This window comes from Mycena indigotica (assembly GCF_014461135.1).
Source record: "Mycena indigotica strain 171206Taipei chromosome Unknown Mind.scaff0009, whole genome shotgun sequence".
Lineage (NCBI taxonomy): Eukaryota > Fungi > Basidiomycota > Agaricomycetes > Agaricales > Mycenaceae > Mycena > Mycena indigotica.
Genome location: NW_023503008.1, coordinates 4,288,075 through 4,308,873, shown reverse-complemented (window position 1 = coordinate 4,308,873; position 20,799 = coordinate 4,288,075). Strand labels below are relative to the sequence as shown.

Here is a 20,799-nt window from a genome sequence, read left to right as displayed (position 1 = left end):
CTTTGCATCATAGCATTACTGACCGCGAAAGCTCGGTGGTGAATAAGTATCGGGCGGCGCCCAGGTTACTTATCAGTATTCATCCCACGACTTGCAGCATGGCACTGCCATGACGATCGCTGATGCATTTTTGGCGGCGCTCGATCCGGTGCCTTTTCTTCTTTCTCGCCCTCATGTCTGGCTCTTGGGGGCGACCAGCAGGCGGCTCTGGTAGCCGTCGCCGGTTTTTCTCCTCTCCACGCAGTTCTTTGGTTTCTCGGGCCATTGGCGATGCTCAGAGTTTGGTGCTTAATTCAACATTGGTCGTTCGTGGATTTGCCTCAGATGGGGTAACGGGGACTGGTGCGTCTACTTGCTCGATTCAGCTCTCCGATTTGTCTCTCAGCTTTTGGTAGGCGTCACACCCAGCCTGGTATCAAGCAACAACTTCATCAACTTCTGCGCTAATACTCCGCTCACAAATGGCAAACAAGTCTTGGGTGGCTCATGCAACCCCGTACCTATGGGGGAATTTCCGGACACGGACAAGCTCCCCTCGGTCCGAATATTCGATCCCACCAACGGGAAATTCCTCCGCGCGAATACCACCTTCTCCCTCTCCCTCAATGTCAACAGTCTCCGCTCGGGTGTCTTCACAAACCCAAATGAAAACTTTCTTGGCGCTCCCCAGCAAGTCGGGACCGGTGGTCTTGTGCAGGGCCACCATCACCTCGTCATTGAGGAAATTGACGCCAACTCAACAGCGCCGACCGACGCGCGCAATTTTGCGTTTTTCGCTATCATCTCGCAGGCGGCAAGCCAGGCGGGCATCATCGAGAGAAGTATCACGGGCGGGCTTCCAGAGGGCTATTATCGTATCACTGTGACTTCGCGCGCAAGTAACCACCAACCTGTCCTGTCTTCAGCGGTACAGACGGGGTCATTAGACGATGTCGCTTATGTGCGCTTGCTACATGTTGTTGGCTGGTACTGACTGGTTTTCTGCAGATTACGGTGACAGCGGACGGCTCTCCAGGTAGCACTCCCCGCATCAAGAGAAAAACTGTGCTCCATGACCAAACAAGACATTACCCCCGACGGAAGCTCAACCTCAGAGATGATTCACAAACGTCTTTGACATTGTTGTCAACCGTTGTTTCTCCCGGTCTTTTGAATAATGGGATGGACAAGCTCGTTCAGCCTGGTTCGTGCTAACTCATTGACACATTTGAATGCTGACCATGATCTTTAGGACAATCCGCCTCCGCCACCTCCAGCAACAACTTCATCAACTTCTGCGGGTCCTCTACACTGCCTCTTATCGACCTCTCTGTCACGGCCCGGTCTGCATTCTGTAATCCTGCGCCAATGGGGTTACTACCATCTTCCGACAAGATAGTGCGTTTTCTTGTATGAAAGAATGCGTCGTATTGACTTCTTCTTCTTCAGCCAACAGCACGTATAACTTACCCCCGCAACGGAGACGTCATTCTCCCCAACGCCCCAATGACTATTGGCGTGGCCGTCGCCAACTTCGCGTCTGGCAACATTGCCAATGACCGGAACTATGCGTCTGCCCCACAACAACTCGATGCATCTGGGCTTGTTAGAGGGCACCCATATGTTGTGCTCGACCTGCTCGACTCGCCCACACAAATCACACCGACAACGCCGTCCAAGTTCTCGCTTTTCAAGGGATTTAGCGCGCGGGCAGACGACACGGGCGTGGTAACGACGTCGCTGGGGACCGGATTGGGTGCTGGGTTTTATCGCATGACGGTGGGCTTGAAGACGACGAATGGGGTGCCCGTTTTCGCGCCGGTGCTGCAGCATGGGGCTATTGGAGATGCGATTTATGTTGGTCGCGGCCTTTTTTCATTGCTGTCAGTCAGACTAATCACTTCCAGTTCACGGTCGCTCCTGGTGGCAAGCTCCCCACAAACCAGACTGCAATTGTTGGCGCACGAACAGACTTTGGCCAAACCACGCTGGGGTCGTTTGGATTGCCCTCGCAAACGAGTAGTGGTGCGCCGCAGAGGAGTGGAAGTGGCCTTCCGTTCGTGTCTTCGCCATCCACTGTCCTTGTCACTGATCTTTTTTCTTCACAGTGTGGTTGCGACTAGTGCCTATCTGGGACTTCGCATCGCTGTCGGAGCAGCACTTGGCGGAGCGGCTCTCCTCGCTCTGATTATTCTCGGCATATGGCTACTGATGCGTCGACGAAAGAAGAAGAAGACACGAGAGCAGATGCTGCAGTGGCGACCCGGCGGGACGATTGATGGCAGAAGCGAGCTGGGGCTGCCTCCGCCGACACCGTTTGTGGCGGGGATACCAAGAAGGGAGCGGGAGGAGGATGTTAGGTCGGAGGACTCGGTGACGGTGTACATGCCCATGTCGACCTCGCCCCCGACAAAGGCACAGATAATGGCGGGCCTACCCCCGCCCCCTGTGGCGGCAAAGCGGCCCGCGAGGCAGCATTCGGGCCGGTCGGTCGCGCCGTCTTATCATACCAATGCAACGTTTATTCGATGAGATATACCAATTTGTATGTTTGTAATGCTATCGGATGTGTCCAAGGAGAAGAAGCAAGACCCTGAAGACACCTATTTAGATATTTAGAAGGCAGAAAGAAACCTGGAGCGTGCAGAACTGAAAACTCATAGAAATGATTGATCACATTGGGGGGGTTCCACTATGAAGCAGGATTTATTTGGGAGAAAACAGATTCAAAGTTTTATCATTTCTGCTGTCACCTACAAAAGGAAAATTCCAAACCTTGACTGGTAAGCCCAAGACACTCTGGGGTTTCAGCCAAAAAAATGGTCCCATAAGCAGAATTTATACATAAGAAATAATGGTGCAAGACAATGGCCTTTTTGCTGATTGATATGCAATAAAAGTTGCAAAAATTGTATCTGATTCACAAAAAAGAATGAATATTTGGCTATCAAATTTTGTATACATTGTGACTACCCCCTTCTTAACCATGCTTTGTGGACAATAAGTGCACCTTATTCCAGCTGAAATATTTTTTTAAAAAAATGGTGTCACATTAGTATTGCCCCAATTTGTCATATATAAGGTGATTTGTCATATATAGTGGCAATTTGTCACTTATTTCTGATATATTAGGTACACTTTGGTGGATTTATTTACTACAAATCATAGCCACATAATTATCAGCTGATATTGGCTTTGAGTCAAGTCCAATCTGATGACTTAATATATCCCCCCATTTCTCACAAATCAAGTCTACTTTCCTGGGGTTTTATGTGTTATCTTTCTAAGTTGTTAAAATAAAGATATATATCTTTTTTGTCCACTATTTATCATAAATAAATCCTACTTCAGGGCCTATTTTTGGGCAGAAACCCCAAATGCGAGGGGAAATGCCTTCTGTCAGGGGAACCCCCCTTTCGGCCCCTCGGAGACGCATGCGACTCCGGTCCGATTCCGGTTCCGACTCTGGTCCGGCCCTCCATCTCGCCCGCACAATCACCGATCCGTCAACACCCTCCCGATGGTCGCCCTGGGACCTTGCCTGCAATGCCGCCCAAGCCTTCTGTGCCCGACAGCGGCAGCTACGGACAAGCAGTATATAGTCAGCTCCCTAGCAGGCGGACCCTTAGAGTTTCTTCTCTTTGGATCCTTCCCTGCTAGGTCAGCTTCATTTGTATTCGCTTACCAATGTTCACGCTTTGGATCCTCCCCTGCTAGGACCTTGATCTCAGGCCTCCGGGGTTGCCCTTACACCTTTGAGAGCAAATAGCCATCAAACTGCTGCCAGACCACTGCGGGTCCCTTTGACAATGCACCATCATCAGCCTGCCATCAGTTTTGCTCCCAGTATAAGCCATCTCTGTTTCCAATAATTGTATTGCTTCCCTGCGTGCAAGGAGGTGCCAATGGCTCTGACAATCTAATTTGAACCTTACACTAATAATGACAAAGGACCACTGTATAGGGCCCTCTCTACTTGACTTTGACCCCACTTGCCTAGCTTGCGGCCTGACAAGTTGTCTGTTCAGTTCCAGGCGTATGTTTCCAAGGACTTGTAGTCTTCTGCAGTCTTCTGCAGGGCCCTGCACCTGGCCTGTCAGGGCTCAGGGCTCAGGCCTAATGTTCAGTAAGCCCTGAGCCCTGGGCTTTGGCCCTGACAGGCCTGACGCCTTGGCAACAGTCATCAATGTGAGTTGAGGGTCACATCGGCTTCCTGCCAGATGGCTTTGAGATATGTCAGAATGACAGTTCACTGGCAGAGATACTGGCTGGATATGGATGCATCACTAATGTTGGGACATCACCGACATGCTGGAACATTGATGTGCCATCACAAGTACTATTTCCCGCTGATCCTTATGTGAACAGAGTGTTGGGTGGGCACAATAGAATAGCCAGAGAGTGTAAGGGCAACCCTGGAGACTCCGACGAAAGCCTAGCAGGGGAGGATCCAAAGCGTGAATAAAAGCTACAGGAAATACACGGAGGGACCGACCTAGTAGGGGAGGATCCAAAGAGAAGAAACTCTAAGGGTCCGCCTGCTAGGGCGCCAACTATATACTGGTCGTCCGTAACTGCCGACGTAGAGCGCAGAAGGCCTGAGCGGCGTCGCAGGCTCTGTCCCAAGGTGATCGTTGGGAGGGTCTTGACGGATCGGTGATTGTGCGGGCGAAGGAGGCCGTGGACGATGGTCGGGGTGGGTCGGAGCGTCCGAGGGGGCGCCGGTCGGATGCGCCTCGGATGCGTTCGGAGCGTCCGAAGGAGGCCGAAGCGGGGGTTCCCCTGACAGAGAGCAGTTATACTTGCTAGGGATAGTGAGTGAGTAATACATGTGTATAATCATGACAACTACTTACACTGTTCCCAGGGAGGGCCTAATCCTGAGCCCAGGGCCGGGCCGGGCCGGGGCCGGGCCGGGCTCAGAGCTTGGGCTTGAGTTTTTAGTCAGCCAGGACCCTTGATAATTGGGACCAATGTCGAATCCCAAAATAAGCCAAATTTTGACTTTTGTCCGAACTTTTCCTTGGACCCCTTGCCAAAAATCTGTCCAAAAATGGCTCCGGTACCCCTCCGATCTCCAAGAATGTCCGAAACTGCCTCCGACGTATCAAAAAAATGATACAAATTTTGCCATAAGAAGTACAGAATTCGCTCAAGTTGCGGCGCTTCTGAAGCAAAAAATGACCAGAAGCTATCTGTAGCCGACAATCAAGCCTAAATTGCATTTTTTAAGGCTATGACTGTGTCCGAACTTGACGCCGTCTTCCACCCAATCCTGAATTGCAATGTCTGAAATTGCCCATGACCTGTCTATATTTCGGCTCTGATGTGTCCGATTTTGGCACCTACCTGACACCGAGCTCAGCCTAAATTTGTCCAAACTTGGGATCCGACATTGGTCCCAATTATCAGGGGTCCTAGTCAGCCCAAGCCCTGAAAGCCCAGTCCAAAACAGGGCTGGGCTACCCGACCTAGGAGAGCCTTGCATGGCCTGACCCAAAGCCTAACTGCTTTGCTGGCCCAATGAACCCTCTGTTCTGTTCTGGGTGTATATTTCCAAGGAGAGCCTTGCCCAACCTAAAGTTGGACAGCAACACTGTATAATATTATGATCTGGTAAATCCCCTCTAGTTATGCATCTATGAGAAATTACCTTATTGGGGGATGATGCATGTCATATTACTTATCTGACTACATTGCTAGAATATAGAGATGTTGTACAGAATATTGCAGGAGTCTTTGAGAACTTTAGACCAATACTATAAGTGACAGAATTAGTAAGTACTGTCACTCCTCTGGTAGGAGGTTACCAATGATAGTAGTCTCACCAACTCCTTCAACTACTTAATCCAATAAAGACTCGTAGTTTTATTAATTTAAATCTCACAGATAGCTATTCAGAATAATATATTATAGTCTCTCAGTCTCCAGCCATAATAATGATATAATTGTATATAATCATATGATGTGATACTGGTTTCCACCAATGGCTATGAAAGAACCATAATAACAGCAATAATAATATAGGATAATAATAATTATAAATCATGATATAATCTTAAGGCCAGTACTTACCAATACTTAGTACAGTTTTTGTACTAAACTTATTTGAATATCCCTGCTGAATGACTCAGCCTGAATCCACTACTACTTGCCAATCTATGTAGTGACTGTAATGAAAATACTTACTCAAATTTGTAACGTGGTCATGATAAACAAATATGGACTTGGCGTATCGTCCCCCGCGAGATTGTGTTTCCACTGCTCCGCCGTGTATGCTTCCAAACCAAGGATTGATTCAACGCCTTCAAGTTGTGCAATCCCGACTTCTGCTGCGGTTTGTGACCAAAACGGAGTTGAAGTAGGCCGATTTTGGGTCCGGTCTCGCGGCACGGGCACTGGCAGAAAAGAACGACCCGGATAGATATCCTTCCGCTTTAGACAGTAAACCACCCGTGTCGTTCCTGCGCCAGCCTCCACCCCGGGTGCATATCTGGGAATGTCATCTGCGCTGATGGCGAGACGCAATGTCCCTGCAACAGCACAGCCCAGGCCGCCAAGACGCGCCATCAGGTCGCGGTATATTGTGCTTGCGCGCCAGACACCGCTGGCCTGGAATGTGTGCCATCCACACAGCATATAGATCCGCGTCGTCGGCGACCTGCTGTCCAGTTGATCGTCGATATCGATGTCGCTCGTGACGGGGACGAAAAACCGCACGGGAAAGGCGGAGAATGCGGCGGTGTGCTGGGCGACACGCTGGAGCAAATGCAGCAGCGCGGACGAGTCCGAGAGGTGTGGCGGCGCCAGCTGGAGGGTGACGAGCTCGGTTATTGGCATTGGGCGAGTATCGAAAAGGTGACTTGAGCGCGATTTGGTAAAGCGGGCTCAGGCGGATGGGTTGATTCGGCCGGCGTTTGAGGGAAGGTTGTCCAGCTTTTTAAACCCGGGCGACTATGAAAGGGGATGAACGCCCCCGACGGGGCCGATGGGTCCGTCCTGCATGACCCCGGGTACCGAGTCTTTCCATGCAACAACTGTAGTTGGGAAGATTTTCGAAACGGCGGCGGGCGGTCCGATGACGGTAAGTTGCGTGAAAAGGAATCACGAAGCAGCTGGATTGAAGGATGCACTTTGCAGACAATCAGTTAACGAGATCGAACACCGGACCTGGCTCGAAAGAGGAAACAGGCACTTTACCCGCTTCGGAATAGAAGTGGAATATTTTTTCCCGTTGGCGCAGCTCGGGGACGGAATCGGTGCGAATAATCGTCATGTTTCATTTTTTTGAGGCCTTGCTGGGAGTAAAACTCCTGACATGTACTAGTACTCTAGCTGATGACTGCCGCAATCGCATGTGCGAGCATACTGTACTATCGTTAGAAGAACGATGTGAAGGGCAAGAGAGGACGCGCCTATGCAGAGTAAAAACGGGGTGGAGCGAGTTAAGCCAGCTGTGGAAGTGGGTAATGAGTGTTGATATGACAGCCTCGATGCACGCACAAGTAAGTGGAGACAGGTCCGCAAGGTGCAATCTGGGTGGAAATGTTCGGCGTTCCATTCTGGTAGGCGTCGCAGTATCCAGTAGTATTCGCGAATTTGAAGCTGGGGGAGTCAAAAATCGGGCTGCTCGATCGAAGACACGACTCACACGCTGGCTTCATCCAACAAAGTATTGAACACGGGCTGCGTATCGAATACCGTCGCCTCGAAGCCGGGGTATTTCCGGGAACCAACAAACGACTGTGCAGTAGTGCGCAGCTGCACGTTGTAGTTCGCAATGTCTTGTGCCAGGAGGCTGGTCGAAGCGGCCTGATTTTGTGCAACGAAGAGCGGGGCGCGATTGATCGGCGGAACGGTCAGAAAAAGGAAGGAGCGGGCGCCGAAGGAGTAGAGCTCGTCGATCTAGAAAGTCTACATGAAATACTCTTCCAAAGTCAATGACCAGCGCACCTGGGTTGCGAGACGGTTCATGAGGACCTTGTTGAATGCTGATTGGGTCGTGTTTGTCTGGAAAAAGTGAGGTTTATGGCGACGAGATGGAGAGATCATCGAACCCAAGACCAAGCATTACCCTACGGAGAAGTTAATGTCTTTTGCGGACGATGTTACGGTCATTGAGTTAACTCACAACGTCGTTTATACCAATCCAAACCGCAAAAAGCCTACGGGTTCGGTGAGTAACAGAGCTGGTTCACGACTGCAACTAGCCAGACGCACGCATTGGAAGAGTCCCATGTAGCACCGGGTGGCTTTGACGACAGCATGGCCTTGAATTGGGCGACCTGGTCGACAACCGACCTGTGAAGGCGTGTCATGATGGAGAACAAGTCGCGTGGAGTTGGGGACAAACAGAACAGTCGGCTGGTATGGAGTAACGAGCTTGGAGTCTATGGTCGCGCCACCGAATGCAAGATTGAAAACCTACGTGTTTGGGCGGTAAGTGAAGGAGCATAGTAGGGGAATGCGTGGACGCGCCTTTGTTCCCGCAACATTATATGTATCCCGAAGAGTCTGCACCCAGTTGGGCCCGTTTGAAGAGACCTGTCGCATGGAAATATTAGAAATATCGCTTGTTCGTGCGTCGGAACGCACCCAGCCTGGGTCCGTCGAGTTGACCCCCGCAGAAACGTTGAATCCTGACATCCCAGAAGATTGAGCACCGTGGCAGACTTGGTAGCGGCGGGGGTTTCTAACCGGTTGTCGTGTACGAATCGCCAAACACGAAGAGGTACTTGGTGTTCCCCCAGGTGAGCTTGGCCTGCGACGTGGCGGTCAGGGCGCACAGTGAGAGGAGAGGTAGAAGGCGCATAGAGTCGTGGGTGAGCGTATGGTGTCATCGCGGGCTGGCGGTGGATTAAGAAGGAGTGGGGAATGGGGACCGAGAAATCGCCGTGACGACAGTGAAGGTCATGGGGCCGATGTATGTAGCGTTCTTTCTTCGGAGAGAAGGACGGGGCTGTTCGTCGCTTGATTATGAGTAGAGGAAGCTCGGTGTTTGGTAGGAGGAGAACCAGAAATGCTCATGTGACCGTCACGGTGACTAAGCCTTCCTCTTGACTCATCTCGCGGTTCCCGAATCTTCGCAGCGCCGCTCATTTCTGCCTTAAATAACGCCTATGGGCAAAGATACCCCGCCAGTGCCGTTACCAGAGGGGCAAAATACGTCAATTCTCACACTTCCCACTGAGATCCTCATTCAAATCTTCCTGTACTACATTCCTATCTACCCGGAGTGCCCGCCTCTTTTCGGACGTCACTCCCCCTCAATACTGACGAACGTCTGCCGCTGGTGGCGCACAACTGCTCTTGACATGCCCAAACTTTGGCGGGCAATCCATGTCGACTTGACGCTTTCGGACAAACCAACAAACTTGTATCAGAAGGGCATTGTGGAAACTGCGCGGACATGGCTTGTTCGGTCTGGGGGCTCTCCTATCTCGGTTTCGTTAACGTGCCACCAAATTCACGCAATCGACGCGCAAGACCTGAATATGCCCGCAACAGAGATCCTTCTCATGGAGTGTGCGCGATGGGAATACGCCATCATGCGCCTTCCATCTCACCTATCCAAAAAGCTTTATCTCAAGCAACGTTTCATGCCCTTACTCGTGGCCATGCGCCTCACCTCTGTCGGTATCACTTCAGAACAGGCTCTTGGACAAATTCACGCTCCCCGCCTCCATACATTCGACAGCCGACTGAGCCAGGATCTTCACTACTTCAAGCTGTTCAGCAGCGACGTGTGGAGCCACCTAACGACGTTGAAACTGAGGGATATTCCACTGGATTCGGCGTGGCCGATCCTCCAGGGCACACCCGCATTAAGACATTGTTGGCTTGAGCTGTGGACGCCAGGCCGCGGAATCAACGACTACACTGGCACAATCTTGCGAGTTCTTTTACATCTTGAAACCTTGATCGTCACCTCACCCACCACCATACTCCCACCATGCGAACCGTTTTTGCGGGGCTTCGTACTGCCTTCACTCCGTCGTTTTGCCATCCGTTTGGCGCTGATGTCTGACCTCGATCCGCCTGGCAGCCTGACCGATCCACTGGGCATAGAGTTGCTTGTGCACGTTCTCCAATGCTGGATGTGCGAACTGCAAGTGCTATCCATCTTGAAACTTCCACTTGATGGTACTTTGGACCAACCGATCCAGGAAGCCTTCCAGAACATCGCATATTTGGAGTTGAACCGCAGCAATAATGCATGGTACCCAAATCCCGAGTTCTGGGGAGTTGACTGGTTTTCATAGAGAGTACAGTTTTCGGTCTTTTCATCAGATCTGGGGGAAATGACTGAAAATTGGCCTCGGTAAATACTTGTGTACAACCCTGCAGTGTGTTATTGGTATTTATTCTGTTCGGCGTCTACCGAGCGGCGCTTGATGGACAAGCCTCGCTCCTCCGTCCCGTCCTTGTCCCTTCCGCTCCGCTTTCCGGTCACTGCTGATGTATCGGATCGGATGGGGCGGTTACTCAGCATCAATTGCATAAGTCGGCGCCAAGTAGACCGCAGTTAGCAAGGTTGCCAGCAGCCGAAGGCGGATAGGAAATGGCAAATCATGCGTATTGGAAATTTTTGACAGAAATGCCGTTGGGGGCGGGGATCTGGGGAAAGGTTAAGGGCTTCCCCGCGTGTTATGCGTGAAGCGTATATCTTCCCCGCATCGAACCAAGACGCGAATGGCTCTCACTATGACCAGCCTCCCTCCCAAAATTCTCGCGTCAATCTTCGAGAATTGCTTGCCGCGCCGCCCTCAGGCATCCTCCCCATACCAAGCGCCGCTGCTGTTCATGCAAATATGTCGAGAATGGCGCGAGATAGCCGTCGGGTGCCCGAGTTTATGGGCATCCTTCGTGTTTGCGACGTCTGGCTCTGTCGAACTGCTCAAATTATACCTCAAACGATCCGGGACACACACACTGACCATCCATATATCGACGACGGATGAGCGACGAGGAAATGCCTATATGGCCGCGATTTACCCGCATGTTGTGCGATGGCGGGACGTTTCGCTGAGCTTGCCCATAACCTCGTTGGAGGCCTTGCGCGGCAGTGATAGAACATTATTCCCCGAGCTGGTCACACTTTCTGTCTCCATCTTCGACACCCCTGACGATGAGGGCTACCCGTTCCCCATCCTGATCCCCTCAGCTCCCAAAATCCGCGCCCTCGCTTTCCACGCATTCTCCATGTCGACCATAGTTGCCCCGTTTGGCCAGCTGAGCAGCCTCTCCTTCATCACGCTCCCCGACGTTTCCGCTATCCTCGCCATCCTCGCGCATTGCCCAACGCTACAGCAATTCACGTGTCCGACTTTCCACAACGGCCCAACCAAATACGACCCACTCGTGGTTCCCACCCTCACCCACTGGATGCTCTCCGCGATCCATGTACCCGCCGAAACGTTGGATTTTCTAACGCTTCCGTCCCTACAGCGCGTCACGCTCGAGTCTTTCAGCGCAAACGATTTGCCATACGGCACAGGGCTGTTAAACCAGCTGCTGGTGCGCTCTGGCTGTCTTCTCTGCTCCCTCGTGCTGCGTTTGGGGCCGGAAACCAACCCCGAAAGTCTTCGCCCGCTGCTCTTCTGGAGCCCCATCATCCATCTTTTCCTCGACTTTGTCTTTTTCTCAGACGTCGTCGAGCCGTTTGTCGCTGTTCTGGCGGGCGAGGGCATCGCGCCCCACTTGCAGCAGCTGGACATAAGGCACTTTGGCGCGGGGCAGTTTAGTGCGCCGCTCGGCCTTCGGGTGCTGCTTAACCGCGCTTGCAACGGCTTGCGCTCGCTCCGCCTGCATTTGGACACGGGTTATGCGCGGGGCCCGCTTGCAAGGCCTGCAAGAACGATGGCCGAGACGGAGATTGGGCGGTTGAAGGCACTGGCGGAGGTCGGGCTCGAGGTCGTGGTGACGTCACAGCAGTGGATGGGGTGGGCGAAGCTGGTGACGCTGCTGGGGCCGCCGCCAGAGTCTCTTTGGTGGGAGGATTTTTGTTAGCTAAGACGGTCCGGGACTGAAAGGGAATGTAAAAATGTACTAACTGATATCGTACCGTAAGTATATACCTTTTATATGGGCATTCTTTATTGGGGTCTTACTTAGGATGGCGAGATTTTGAGCTGGAGCAATCTCACTCGAACTTGAAGAGCGACCAGAGAACTTGAAGTTGAAGCAGCCCATTCAGGCGAGTGTCCCCGGGCCTGTACTAGTAGTCTTAGTGGACGATAGTACTTTGGTCGCCACCGGTAGCCTTAATGACTTGTAGCGCACGGGCGAGCAAGGTGTAAAGAGTGGCGAGAGAAAGCGAAAGTTGTTTCGAGTTGTTTGAAAGAACGTGACAAGATTGCAATCATTTCTTCTTCTTCTTCCTCCAGCCTCCTTGAATGGTCTTTCAAAGCCACAGGCCTTTCATCTATCACGATGGGCGACAGCCACGGCAGCCTCGTATTCTTCCGTGAAGGTTCCCTCCTACCAAAAAGGATGGCAGCGACGATGACAGGAGAACGGGGTTACGACCTTCAAATTGGCTTCAATGCCTCAAATTTGCCGGAGGAGGATATTAGTGGAGTCGGGCGGAAGGGACATGAGCAAAGCTAAAGAAGCTGGATGCACACAGAAAGTACGTGGCTTGCTTTTTTGCCTCTTTTGTGCGAATGACCCCATCGTCAGATCCCTCCAATACCTGCAGCGCCGACCGCGCCATAACAGGCGCCAGTTTCTTCGACAGCCCACACAAACCTTCGGAGTAAAGGCGAGATTGGGATTGGGTGGGTGCTGCGTCAAGTTTCTCCACGCGTGTTGACCTTGTCATTGGAGAAGAGACTTACTAGCGCAATACTTCAAGTTCTTGTCTCACAAACGGTCCCTACCATAAGCCTTCTCGAAATTATTCGCACATGCCTCCCCTCACCAAGCGAGAGCAATTTCTCCCTACCATGGTCATACATCAAAAGGCGCAAGTAGCGAATTCACGGCCAAGGCGTTTCTTCGACAACCTCCCAGTCCCCAGTCCTCTGTACCCCACGAAGATTGTCGATATGGGCAACAATTGTATGAGCCATGTCGAGCCGCTCCCCGAAACAGGATTCTCCCAGCGCTTCACCAGCCTGGCCAAATCGGCTGGTCCCCCCATCTCACCCGGTTTTCAGATCATATTGCGCCATGAAAATATAAAACTACTGCGGCACTGGAAAAATATCTCCACAAGGTCTGCTCGGTTAATTCGGTTATCCCGCACTTGACCTGTAAACCAGGCCCTGGAGTTATATCAACGCCCCAAGCCCAAACGTGTTTCTGAACTCTCAATATCGAATGAAAAGCTGGTTCTCACTCAGTCCGATATGTACGCGTGCAGTTTTGGCGTCGACACGGCCGGAAATCCCGTCGCATTGGACTCCCAACAAATTTGCTGGTTACCTGAACTCGAGCTTTATACCCTATTGTGGACTACGGGTTTCGCCTGGCTCGTCGCGGAGCAGTTGTGTACGGCCGAAGAATGTGCAGCTTCAGTCGATCGCGGCGATTTATGTGCGTTGGTTGTGCGAGTGTAGTATTCTGGACCGGGGCCAATCACACTCTTGGTATGATTCTTCACGAAACTCAAGCCAAGCTGAGAGCTCCGCCTTCTAGATTTGGAGGAGGACGACAACGAATTGCATAACACTACTTGGGTGGCGCAAACATATTCCAGCTAACCACCACTCCTCTTTGACTTCGTCAAATGGACGCACTGAACTCTGACCTCAGAGAGAGACGAATGCATACCTTAACTTTACTACTGAAATCCAAGAGCGCGTCCGACGGACAAAAGCAATTCTCCTCCTTGTAGCCGCCGAGCATGAGTAATATCAATAATTCGATGTAGTCGTTCATAACTTAGTGCCATATTAATCCAGTTTCGTCAGATTGTCGGCGCTACGCTTGAGCAGAGCAAAGCAAACGAATACTAGAATTGGAGTCCTTGTGCAAAAATAGGAAAATGCACGTGCCCATCAGAAACTCGTTTGTCGACCACCCTTGCGACCAACTTGCGACCACCACCGACAAGTTCCATCCCTCTCGAGTGGCACGAATGCCATGAGTGCCGGTAAAGCGAGCGGCATCTGTGCCATTGACAAGAGTTCCATCCACCATATCACCTCCGGCCAAGTTGTCATTGACCTACAAACCGCCGTCAAGGAGTTAGTCGAAAACAGTCTCGATGCTGGGGCAACGACGCTTGGTATGTCTTGGGCGTGTCCCTTCAACTTCCTTCTAACCTCTACAGACATCCGCTTTAAGAATTACGGCCTGAATTCGATTGAGTTGGTGGACAATGGGAGTGGGATCGAGGAAGGCGACTGGGATGCGATAGGTGCCGTGTTTTTTTCGTCTACCATGCCATGCCTGACTGCCTACTTGTAGGCCTGAAGCACCATACTTCGAAACTCGCTACTCTCGCGGACCTTGACACTGTACAAACATTCGGCTTCCGTGGAGAAGCCCTTTCCTCCCTTTGCGCGTTGTGCGAGTCAGTCACTGTTTCCACGACCACGACGCCGCCTATGGGGACCACCATTGATCTCGACTCCACCGGGAAAGTCAAGAGTAAGAGCAAAACCGCCAGACAAGTCTGTGTTTATACTCCATTTTCTCGACCGCTAATCGTCTTCCAGCGTGGAACAACAGTAACACTGAACAGACTCTTCTCCCCGCTCCCCGTTAGACGGAAAGAGCTAGAAAGACACGCGAAGCGAGAGTTTGGGAAGGCTGTTGCGCTCCTGCATGCATATGCTCTGGGCCCTTGTGCACGAAAGGGCGTCAAGATGGCGGTAAGCAACCAGCCAGACAAAGGGCGCGTATTGTTTCTCCGTCTCACGAATCTACTTGACGGAGGTCAAGCCAGAAATCTACACAATTCCGGACGACTGGGACTCAAAGCATTCGCGATGCTGTAACAGCAGTATGGGGGACGCGAGCGTTGGACAACGTTGTGGATCTCGACATTACATTCACCATTGAGCGCGACAAGCATGCAGTCAAACGGTATGTGGCCCACTATGCGAGTTTATTGATTTCTAATAATTACGCAGTCTCTCCACCAAGACCTCAACCGCATCCCAAACCCCAATCCAGGCGTCATTACGTGGACTTGTTTCTGCTTTTGCGCCTGGCTCTGGACGTCCAGGGCCCGACCGACAAATCTTCTACGTCAACGGCCGACCATGCTTCCTCCCCAAAGTCCTTATCCCCCATAGCTACGATTTATTACTTACTAACACACTGAAAATAGGTTCAAAAGACCATAACGGAGGTCTACCGAACGTTTAACGCTCCCGGCATGCAAGCTCCCATGGTGATTGCCGATTTGGTGCTACCAACAGGTACCTTTGGCTCGTTCTAGGCAGCGGTCGCTTACTACTCGGTAGACGCTTATGATGTCAATGTGTCCCCCGACAAACGAACGATATACGTTCACCATGAAATCGGGCTCGTTGAAGCGCTCAAGGTGTGTTACTATTCAAGGTCATCAAATTGAGTCTAAATGTACTGAAGGCGGCTCTGGAGGCAGCTTTTGCCCCGAGTCGATCTACATTTGGCGTTTCGTCAACCCAAAGTAATACTGCGGAAGCCCGGGCACCAAATAGAACCAGAACTCAGCCGAAAAGTGAGGGGCAAAGCCACAACAAGCCAATTCTGTTGGATAATGAAGAAGATGGCGATGAGGAGGGGGATGAAGACAAAGAAGAGCGTCCAGGCTTACTGCACCATATCGAGGGTGGCGCCAAGGCTTCCCGGGTAAAAGCCAGCCAAGCCACGACCAACCATAGTCCTTTCCTCAAGCCCATCTCGACTGTAGCTTTTTCGGCGCGTAATACGAAAACGACAACAAAGACTTCGACATCTTCGAAAGGCACCGGAACCTCCTTGCAAACGAAACTGCCATTTGCATCTACCACCGTCAAAACGAGTGCTTCGAGTTGGACATCGCAGGTTATGGCCTCGCCTCCAGCGGCAGATGAACAAGGAGCGCTTCAAACTCCTCCTCCTGCAACAGTCTCCCCACGAGTGAGCTCCCCGGATTCTCGACCCGAGGGCAATGAATCGATCGCCTCGTTGCAGATGGACACTTCCAAAACAACTTGGGGCCGGACATTGGGTCTAGAGAGTAGGATGAAGCGGAGAGAAGGCTCCCTATTGGGGTCGGAAGAAAAGGATAAAAGTGACCTCGAGAGGCCTTTGAAGCGACAAAAGTCGGAATTTTCTGATTCTTACGATGATTTGGGTCCCGAAGAACGACAGGAGATGGGGCTTGACCCCGAGGCTGATGCCGAAGAGACAGCCTCTTCCATAGCACCACATTCTCCCCTTCCGAAACAGACCACTATGTCGTTGAGCCAGCAGCCGAGAACGCCTTCTGCAACGCGAAACGGACCGCAACAGCAGCTGAGGACGATGCTCGCTACCTCGGCTGGTTTTGGGGCGAGTCAACAGAAACGAGCGGTGTCAGAGGAAGGGGAGGATGAACTTCAATCTAGTGGGGAGGAAAATGGATATGGACAGCAACATATGGAGGTCGACCAATCTTCTCAGCTGATTGATTTGAGCATGGATAGCGACTCAAACGATGACGAAGAAACGATTCCATTCAACCCATCCACTCCTACCCTTGCTAGCGCACCAGTGCTCCCCCAGAAGTTGTCCGCGCGCTCGAAGAAGATGGGACGGGGGAGATAGTCTTGCGAATCGAGCTCCACAACCTCATGGCTCGCTGGGAGAGGTTAAAGATGGAGTTGGAGGAGAGAGGAGAGCGGGACGTTATGCCCGCCGTTATCAATCCACACGAAGTCCTGAAAGCAGCTGGACTCGGCAGTGGAGCTACTGATATCGATGTTGCTGCTCAGGCACTTTCGCGAACGATCAGCAAGTCTGACTTTAGTTCGATGGACATTCTCGGGCAGTTCAATCTCGGCTTCGTGGTCGTTCGAAGGCAAGTTGCTGCAAGTGCGGGGTCTCCTCCGATGGACGACCTGTTTATCGTTGATCAACATGCTGCTGACGAAAAGTACAATTTCGAGACTTTGCAGCAAACGACGCGGATCAAGTCGCAGAAGCTATTTAGGTGCGTGTTTTATGTTTATCTGTTGCAGTTGTTGCTCACTGACATTATGCAGACCACGACCGCTGGAATTAACCGCAAGTGACGAGATGCTTGCGTTGGAGAAAATCGAGGTGTTGCGGCAGAATGGGTTTGAGGTCGAGATTCAGACGGAGGCTGTCGAACTTGGCAATAAAGAAGAAGCGGCGGAGACGCCAGCAACGACTCCTAAGCTGGCGTTGGTAGCACAGCCGGTGAGCAAGGACACGGTTTTCGATATGAAAGGTTGGTCAATTCTTTCAATAGCATTCTCCATGCTAATCACTTTTGTAGACCTCGAGGGACTCATTCATCGTATGCGTGACGCCACCGCTGGCACGACTCCTCGCTGCGCGAAAGCCCGCGCGATGTTTGCCATGCGGGCCTGTCGGAGGAGTGTCATGATTGGGATGCCCCTGACCGTGTCGCAAATGACCTCAGTTAGTGTTATTCTCTAACTTGAAGTCTTTTAAGCTGATTGTGTGTAGGTTATCCGACATATGGGGACGATGGACCAGCCGTGGAACTGCCCGCATGGGCGACCGACAATGCGCCATCTGGTGGATATTCAGCCGAGTAATTTAGTGCGGAAAAGGAGCGTGAATTGGGAGGACTTTTCCCTGAGCTACGTATGAACAAATAGCGAGTCATATTCATCTAGAGTATTTTAACGAGGGCTTAGGATATCTACTATCAGAGCTGTATTAATAATTCCGTTCCAATGCAAGTTATTTCTCCCGTCAGCATTTAGCTTTCGAGCTTAGTAAGGATTATGTCACCACAAATTTGCTTCTTCATCTCCACAGATGCAGCTTTTGTGAATTATGATAAAGAGAACTTCCTTCGTAACCACTACTTACTGCCGTGTCTCATTGCTTCAAGATTAATTATTACAACCCTTACTTCTAATCATTAGTGGGCCGTCGCTGAGCTCCACAGGTCCTGGTATGCTTACAATTCTATTGCTCTACTGTTATGCGACGAACAAAACAGGCGATAGCGTTTAGTACGACAGGATCGACTTGATAGCCTCCTGCTTCTCGAGGCGGACCCACTCAGGGTACGCGGTGACCTCCTTCCACCATCTGAGCACGTTGGGGCGCTTCTCGTCGTACATGACGCGGATATCAGCGTAGCGGGTGAGGAGCGGGCCGTGGGAGAGGTGGAAAAGATCGACCAGGGAGAGTTTCTGTAAGATAGTCAGAATAACCATTACAAAACGAGGAGAGAACATACGTCTCCAGCGATGTACTTCTGCTTGCTGAGGATGGTCTCGTAGACGTCGAGCTTGGCCTCGAGTTCCTTCTGGGCCTCAGCGAGGGCCTCGGGCTCCACGGTGCGGCCGTAGAAGCTGCGAGAAAAGGGTCAGAGAAAGATTGGCGAGGACCAACACCACTCACGGGTAGAAGACGACGAAAGTTACGAGCTTGAGCATCGCGGCGTGGAAGTGGGATGTCTCGACTGACCAGGCCTGGTCGAACAGCGCCTCCGCCTTGATGTCGCCGGGCGTGGGGGTGAGCTCGCTGCCGGGGTACTTCTTGTCGAGGTAGCGGCAGATGGCGCGGGATTCATAGAGGATGAAGCCGTCGTCGTCCTGAAAAAAGACTATTAGAACAGATCGGGGAAGCGGGTTGTAAGACGCACGATGTAAGGGACCTGGCCAAAGGGCTGTTTGGCGAGGAGCTCGGGCGATTTGGGCTGGCCGGCCGGGGGAACGGTGACGATGTGCTCGAAGGGGATCTTGCGGCTGGCAAGGAAGACGGCGACAACGGAGCCGACACCGGCGACGCGATCAGCGCAGTAGAGTTTGAGGACCATTTTCGATTGGAGGCAGGGGAAAGTGCGATGGGCTGGACATCGTCAAAGAGGGACTATTTATGTGGACAGCACTGTCATAAAAGCAAGTCAGCGAGCAGCGGAAGGGGTTTGCTGTGGTTGAGACACTCACGACAACAGCGCTAATGGCGGGAAGGGCCAACAAGCTGGCCCTGCTGACAAACGCTGACAACGAAATTTTCGTGCGTGACACATAGTGGTCGCGTCATCACTTTCAGAAATTGCTTTTGAAGTCTTGCAAGTCCTGAGCGTCCGGAGTTCGTTATGACTCGAGACTCGGATAATTTCTGCGTGCCTGCAAATGCAGGAGATGTCTTGCCAGCGATATGATAGACGGGCTGTATAAGCTAGCAGCGTTGAGTTTTTTCCTCGCCCGCCAGGGCCTTCTTGTCTCGCATCTTGTTGCTTCAGAAGGCTGTCAGGCTACAGTATTCTCATTCGCTCTGAACGCGAAAAGACATCTTTGTTCAGATGGCGTCGATAAACGGTCGAATCTTGACATGTACATCGTGTTATCGCCTTCAAGCCCTCACATCACCCAGATTCCTTCCGCTTTACAGCTTCTTGGTCTGCTCGCCATACTGCCTGAATGCTTGACCGACTCGGACGCAGAGCTTTTGCATAGAGCAACTGAGGTTCTTTGCGGTTGGATGCTACAAGCTGCGTGTCTTGAAAAACTCTTGGAATCAGGAGCTTGGCACGAGAGAGACCCTAGGCTACCATATACTTAGCACAGGTCGCCATCCGCGTCGGAGATTCGTTCAAGTGTTGTCTTAGTGAGAAAGAGGAAAACGCACAGATATCAGGCTGTAGGGGTTGCGCATGTGGCTTCGACTTGAAAGCGATGAATCGCGGTCCGCGCCTTTGGAGTTTGCGTCCCACGGCGGGAGGGAATGACATTCCTGTCAGCGAAAGAGCGAAAGTCAGGACGATTATGTCAGCGCCGTTGGCTTGTTTTCCGACTTCGTCACTGAATCGCAGAGTCGACGCAGACTCGCGCGCGCTGTTCGAAGCTCGACGGTATGGACATGGAGCCTTTAAAAAGCACATAACTGAACCATTGTAGCTTGGGATTTCACCCTTCTCCACACACATTCAAAAGCTTTCAACTTGCTTTCAACCCAGCGCAAAATAAGGAGACGGGGAGAAAACCTTATTCCTCGGGAGTATGGACGCATTTCGACACCCTCAGGATGGCCTGGCATATATTGCCTCTCTTTCATCTGCGAATTCGATGTATTCTGAACTCGAAGACGAATGACTTTGGAAGCCAAACCGTGTCTGTGAGGGCACAACTTCAAGCTGTCTAGTCTCTTGGAGCCCCAGAATAACCCTCCCTTCAGATTCAGAGCTGATTCCCTGTGGGGAAAGACACAAGTCGCCCACAATCAAAGCGCTTTCGGATACCGCCAGGCAGCACAAAGCACGTCCAGCCTCGTGTATCGCCCGGGCCATTGTGACAACACGTGAAGGAAACGCAATGCACTGGCGGGTTCGGTGGAGTGGCATATAAAGGCGGTGGGCTTATTGGAGAAGTTGAGCCGCCCCCATCCTCTGTCCTTGTTCTCGCACTACCACCACACAACACGCCCTGCGATTCGACGATCTGAGGATGCTGAACTTGACCTCTGTTGCCCCCGCGAGTCCTTTCTTCAACGTGCGCCGCTGTTTTCTGTTCTTCACGTTGTTGCTCATCGCATCTTTAGAGGACTAACGCATTCCGCCAACAGCAAGACACGGACGAAAACATGTCGCAGATGGTGTCCAAGGAGAATGAACGGTTCTCTAATGGACATCGTCGTCTGCCACCCTCAGTTTACGACGGCTTTCCCCAACGAAGTCCCACTCCCAATGAC

General features: G+C 51.8%; 5 protein-coding genes across 5 annotated transcripts; 3 read left to right on the top strand and 2 right to left on the bottom strand.

The window, feature by feature from the left end:
* Window positions 1–122: 122 nt before the first annotated feature.
* On the top strand, window positions 123–2,511 carry MIND_01109900 (uncharacterized protein; the record flags this gene model as incomplete). Its single annotated transcript, XM_037367664.1, has 7 exons — window positions 123–342; window positions 396–940; window positions 988–1,183; window positions 1,232–1,377; window positions 1,429–1,836; window positions 1,887–2,035; window positions 2,088–2,511. 7 exons carry the CDS (start codon window positions 123–125, stop codon window positions 2,509–2,511), a joined length of 2,088 nt encoding a protein of 695 aa, XP_037217058.1.
* A 4,799-nt stretch (window positions 2,512–7,310) lies between these two features.
* MIND_01109800 (SGNH-hydro domain-containing protein) lies at window positions 7,311–8,791 on the bottom strand (the record flags this gene model as incomplete). Its single annotated transcript, XM_037367663.1, has 12 exons — window positions 7,311–7,347; window positions 7,395–7,433; window positions 7,483–7,584; window positions 7,631–7,884; window positions 7,933–7,989; window positions 8,037–8,054; window positions 8,111–8,144; window positions 8,200–8,280; window positions 8,333–8,403; window positions 8,458–8,523; window positions 8,575–8,618; window positions 8,677–8,791. The coding sequence occupies 12 exons, from the start codon at window positions 8,789–8,791 to the stop codon at window positions 7,311–7,313; spliced, it is 918 nt and encodes a 305-aa protein (XP_037217057.1).
* A 307-nt stretch (window positions 8,792–9,098) lies between these two features.
* On the top strand, window positions 9,099–10,241 carry MIND_01109700 (F-box domain-containing protein; the record flags this gene model as incomplete). The annotated part of the gene is made up of 1 exon (XM_037367662.1): window positions 9,099–10,241. The coding sequence occupies one exon, from the start codon at window positions 9,099–9,101 to the stop codon at window positions 10,239–10,241; it is 1,143 nt and encodes a 380-aa protein (XP_037217056.1).
* Window positions 10,242–13,992: 3,751 nt separating this feature from the next.
* Window positions 13,993–16,707, top strand: MIND_01109600 (uncharacterized protein; the record flags this gene model as incomplete). The annotated part of the gene is made up of 9 exons (XM_037367661.1): window positions 13,993–14,212; window positions 14,258–14,344; window positions 14,395–14,600; window positions 14,646–14,833; window positions 14,872–15,015; window positions 15,063–15,210; window positions 15,263–15,353; window positions 15,399–15,478; window positions 15,526–16,707. Exons 1-9 carry the CDS (start codon window positions 14,068–14,070, stop codon window positions 16,705–16,707), a joined length of 2,271 nt encoding a protein of 756 aa, XP_037217055.1. The 5' UTR covers window positions 13,993–14,067.
* A 1,403-nt stretch (window positions 16,708–18,110) lies between these two features.
* MIND_01109400 (Glutathione S-transferase) lies at window positions 18,111–18,925 on the bottom strand (the record flags this gene model as incomplete). The annotated part of the gene is made up of 4 exons (XM_037367660.1): window positions 18,111–18,296; window positions 18,344–18,458; window positions 18,508–18,701; window positions 18,752–18,925. The coding sequence occupies 4 exons, from the start codon at window positions 18,923–18,925 to the stop codon at window positions 18,111–18,113; spliced, it is 669 nt and encodes a 222-aa protein (XP_037217054.1).
* Window positions 18,926–20,799: the final 1,874 nt, after the last annotated feature.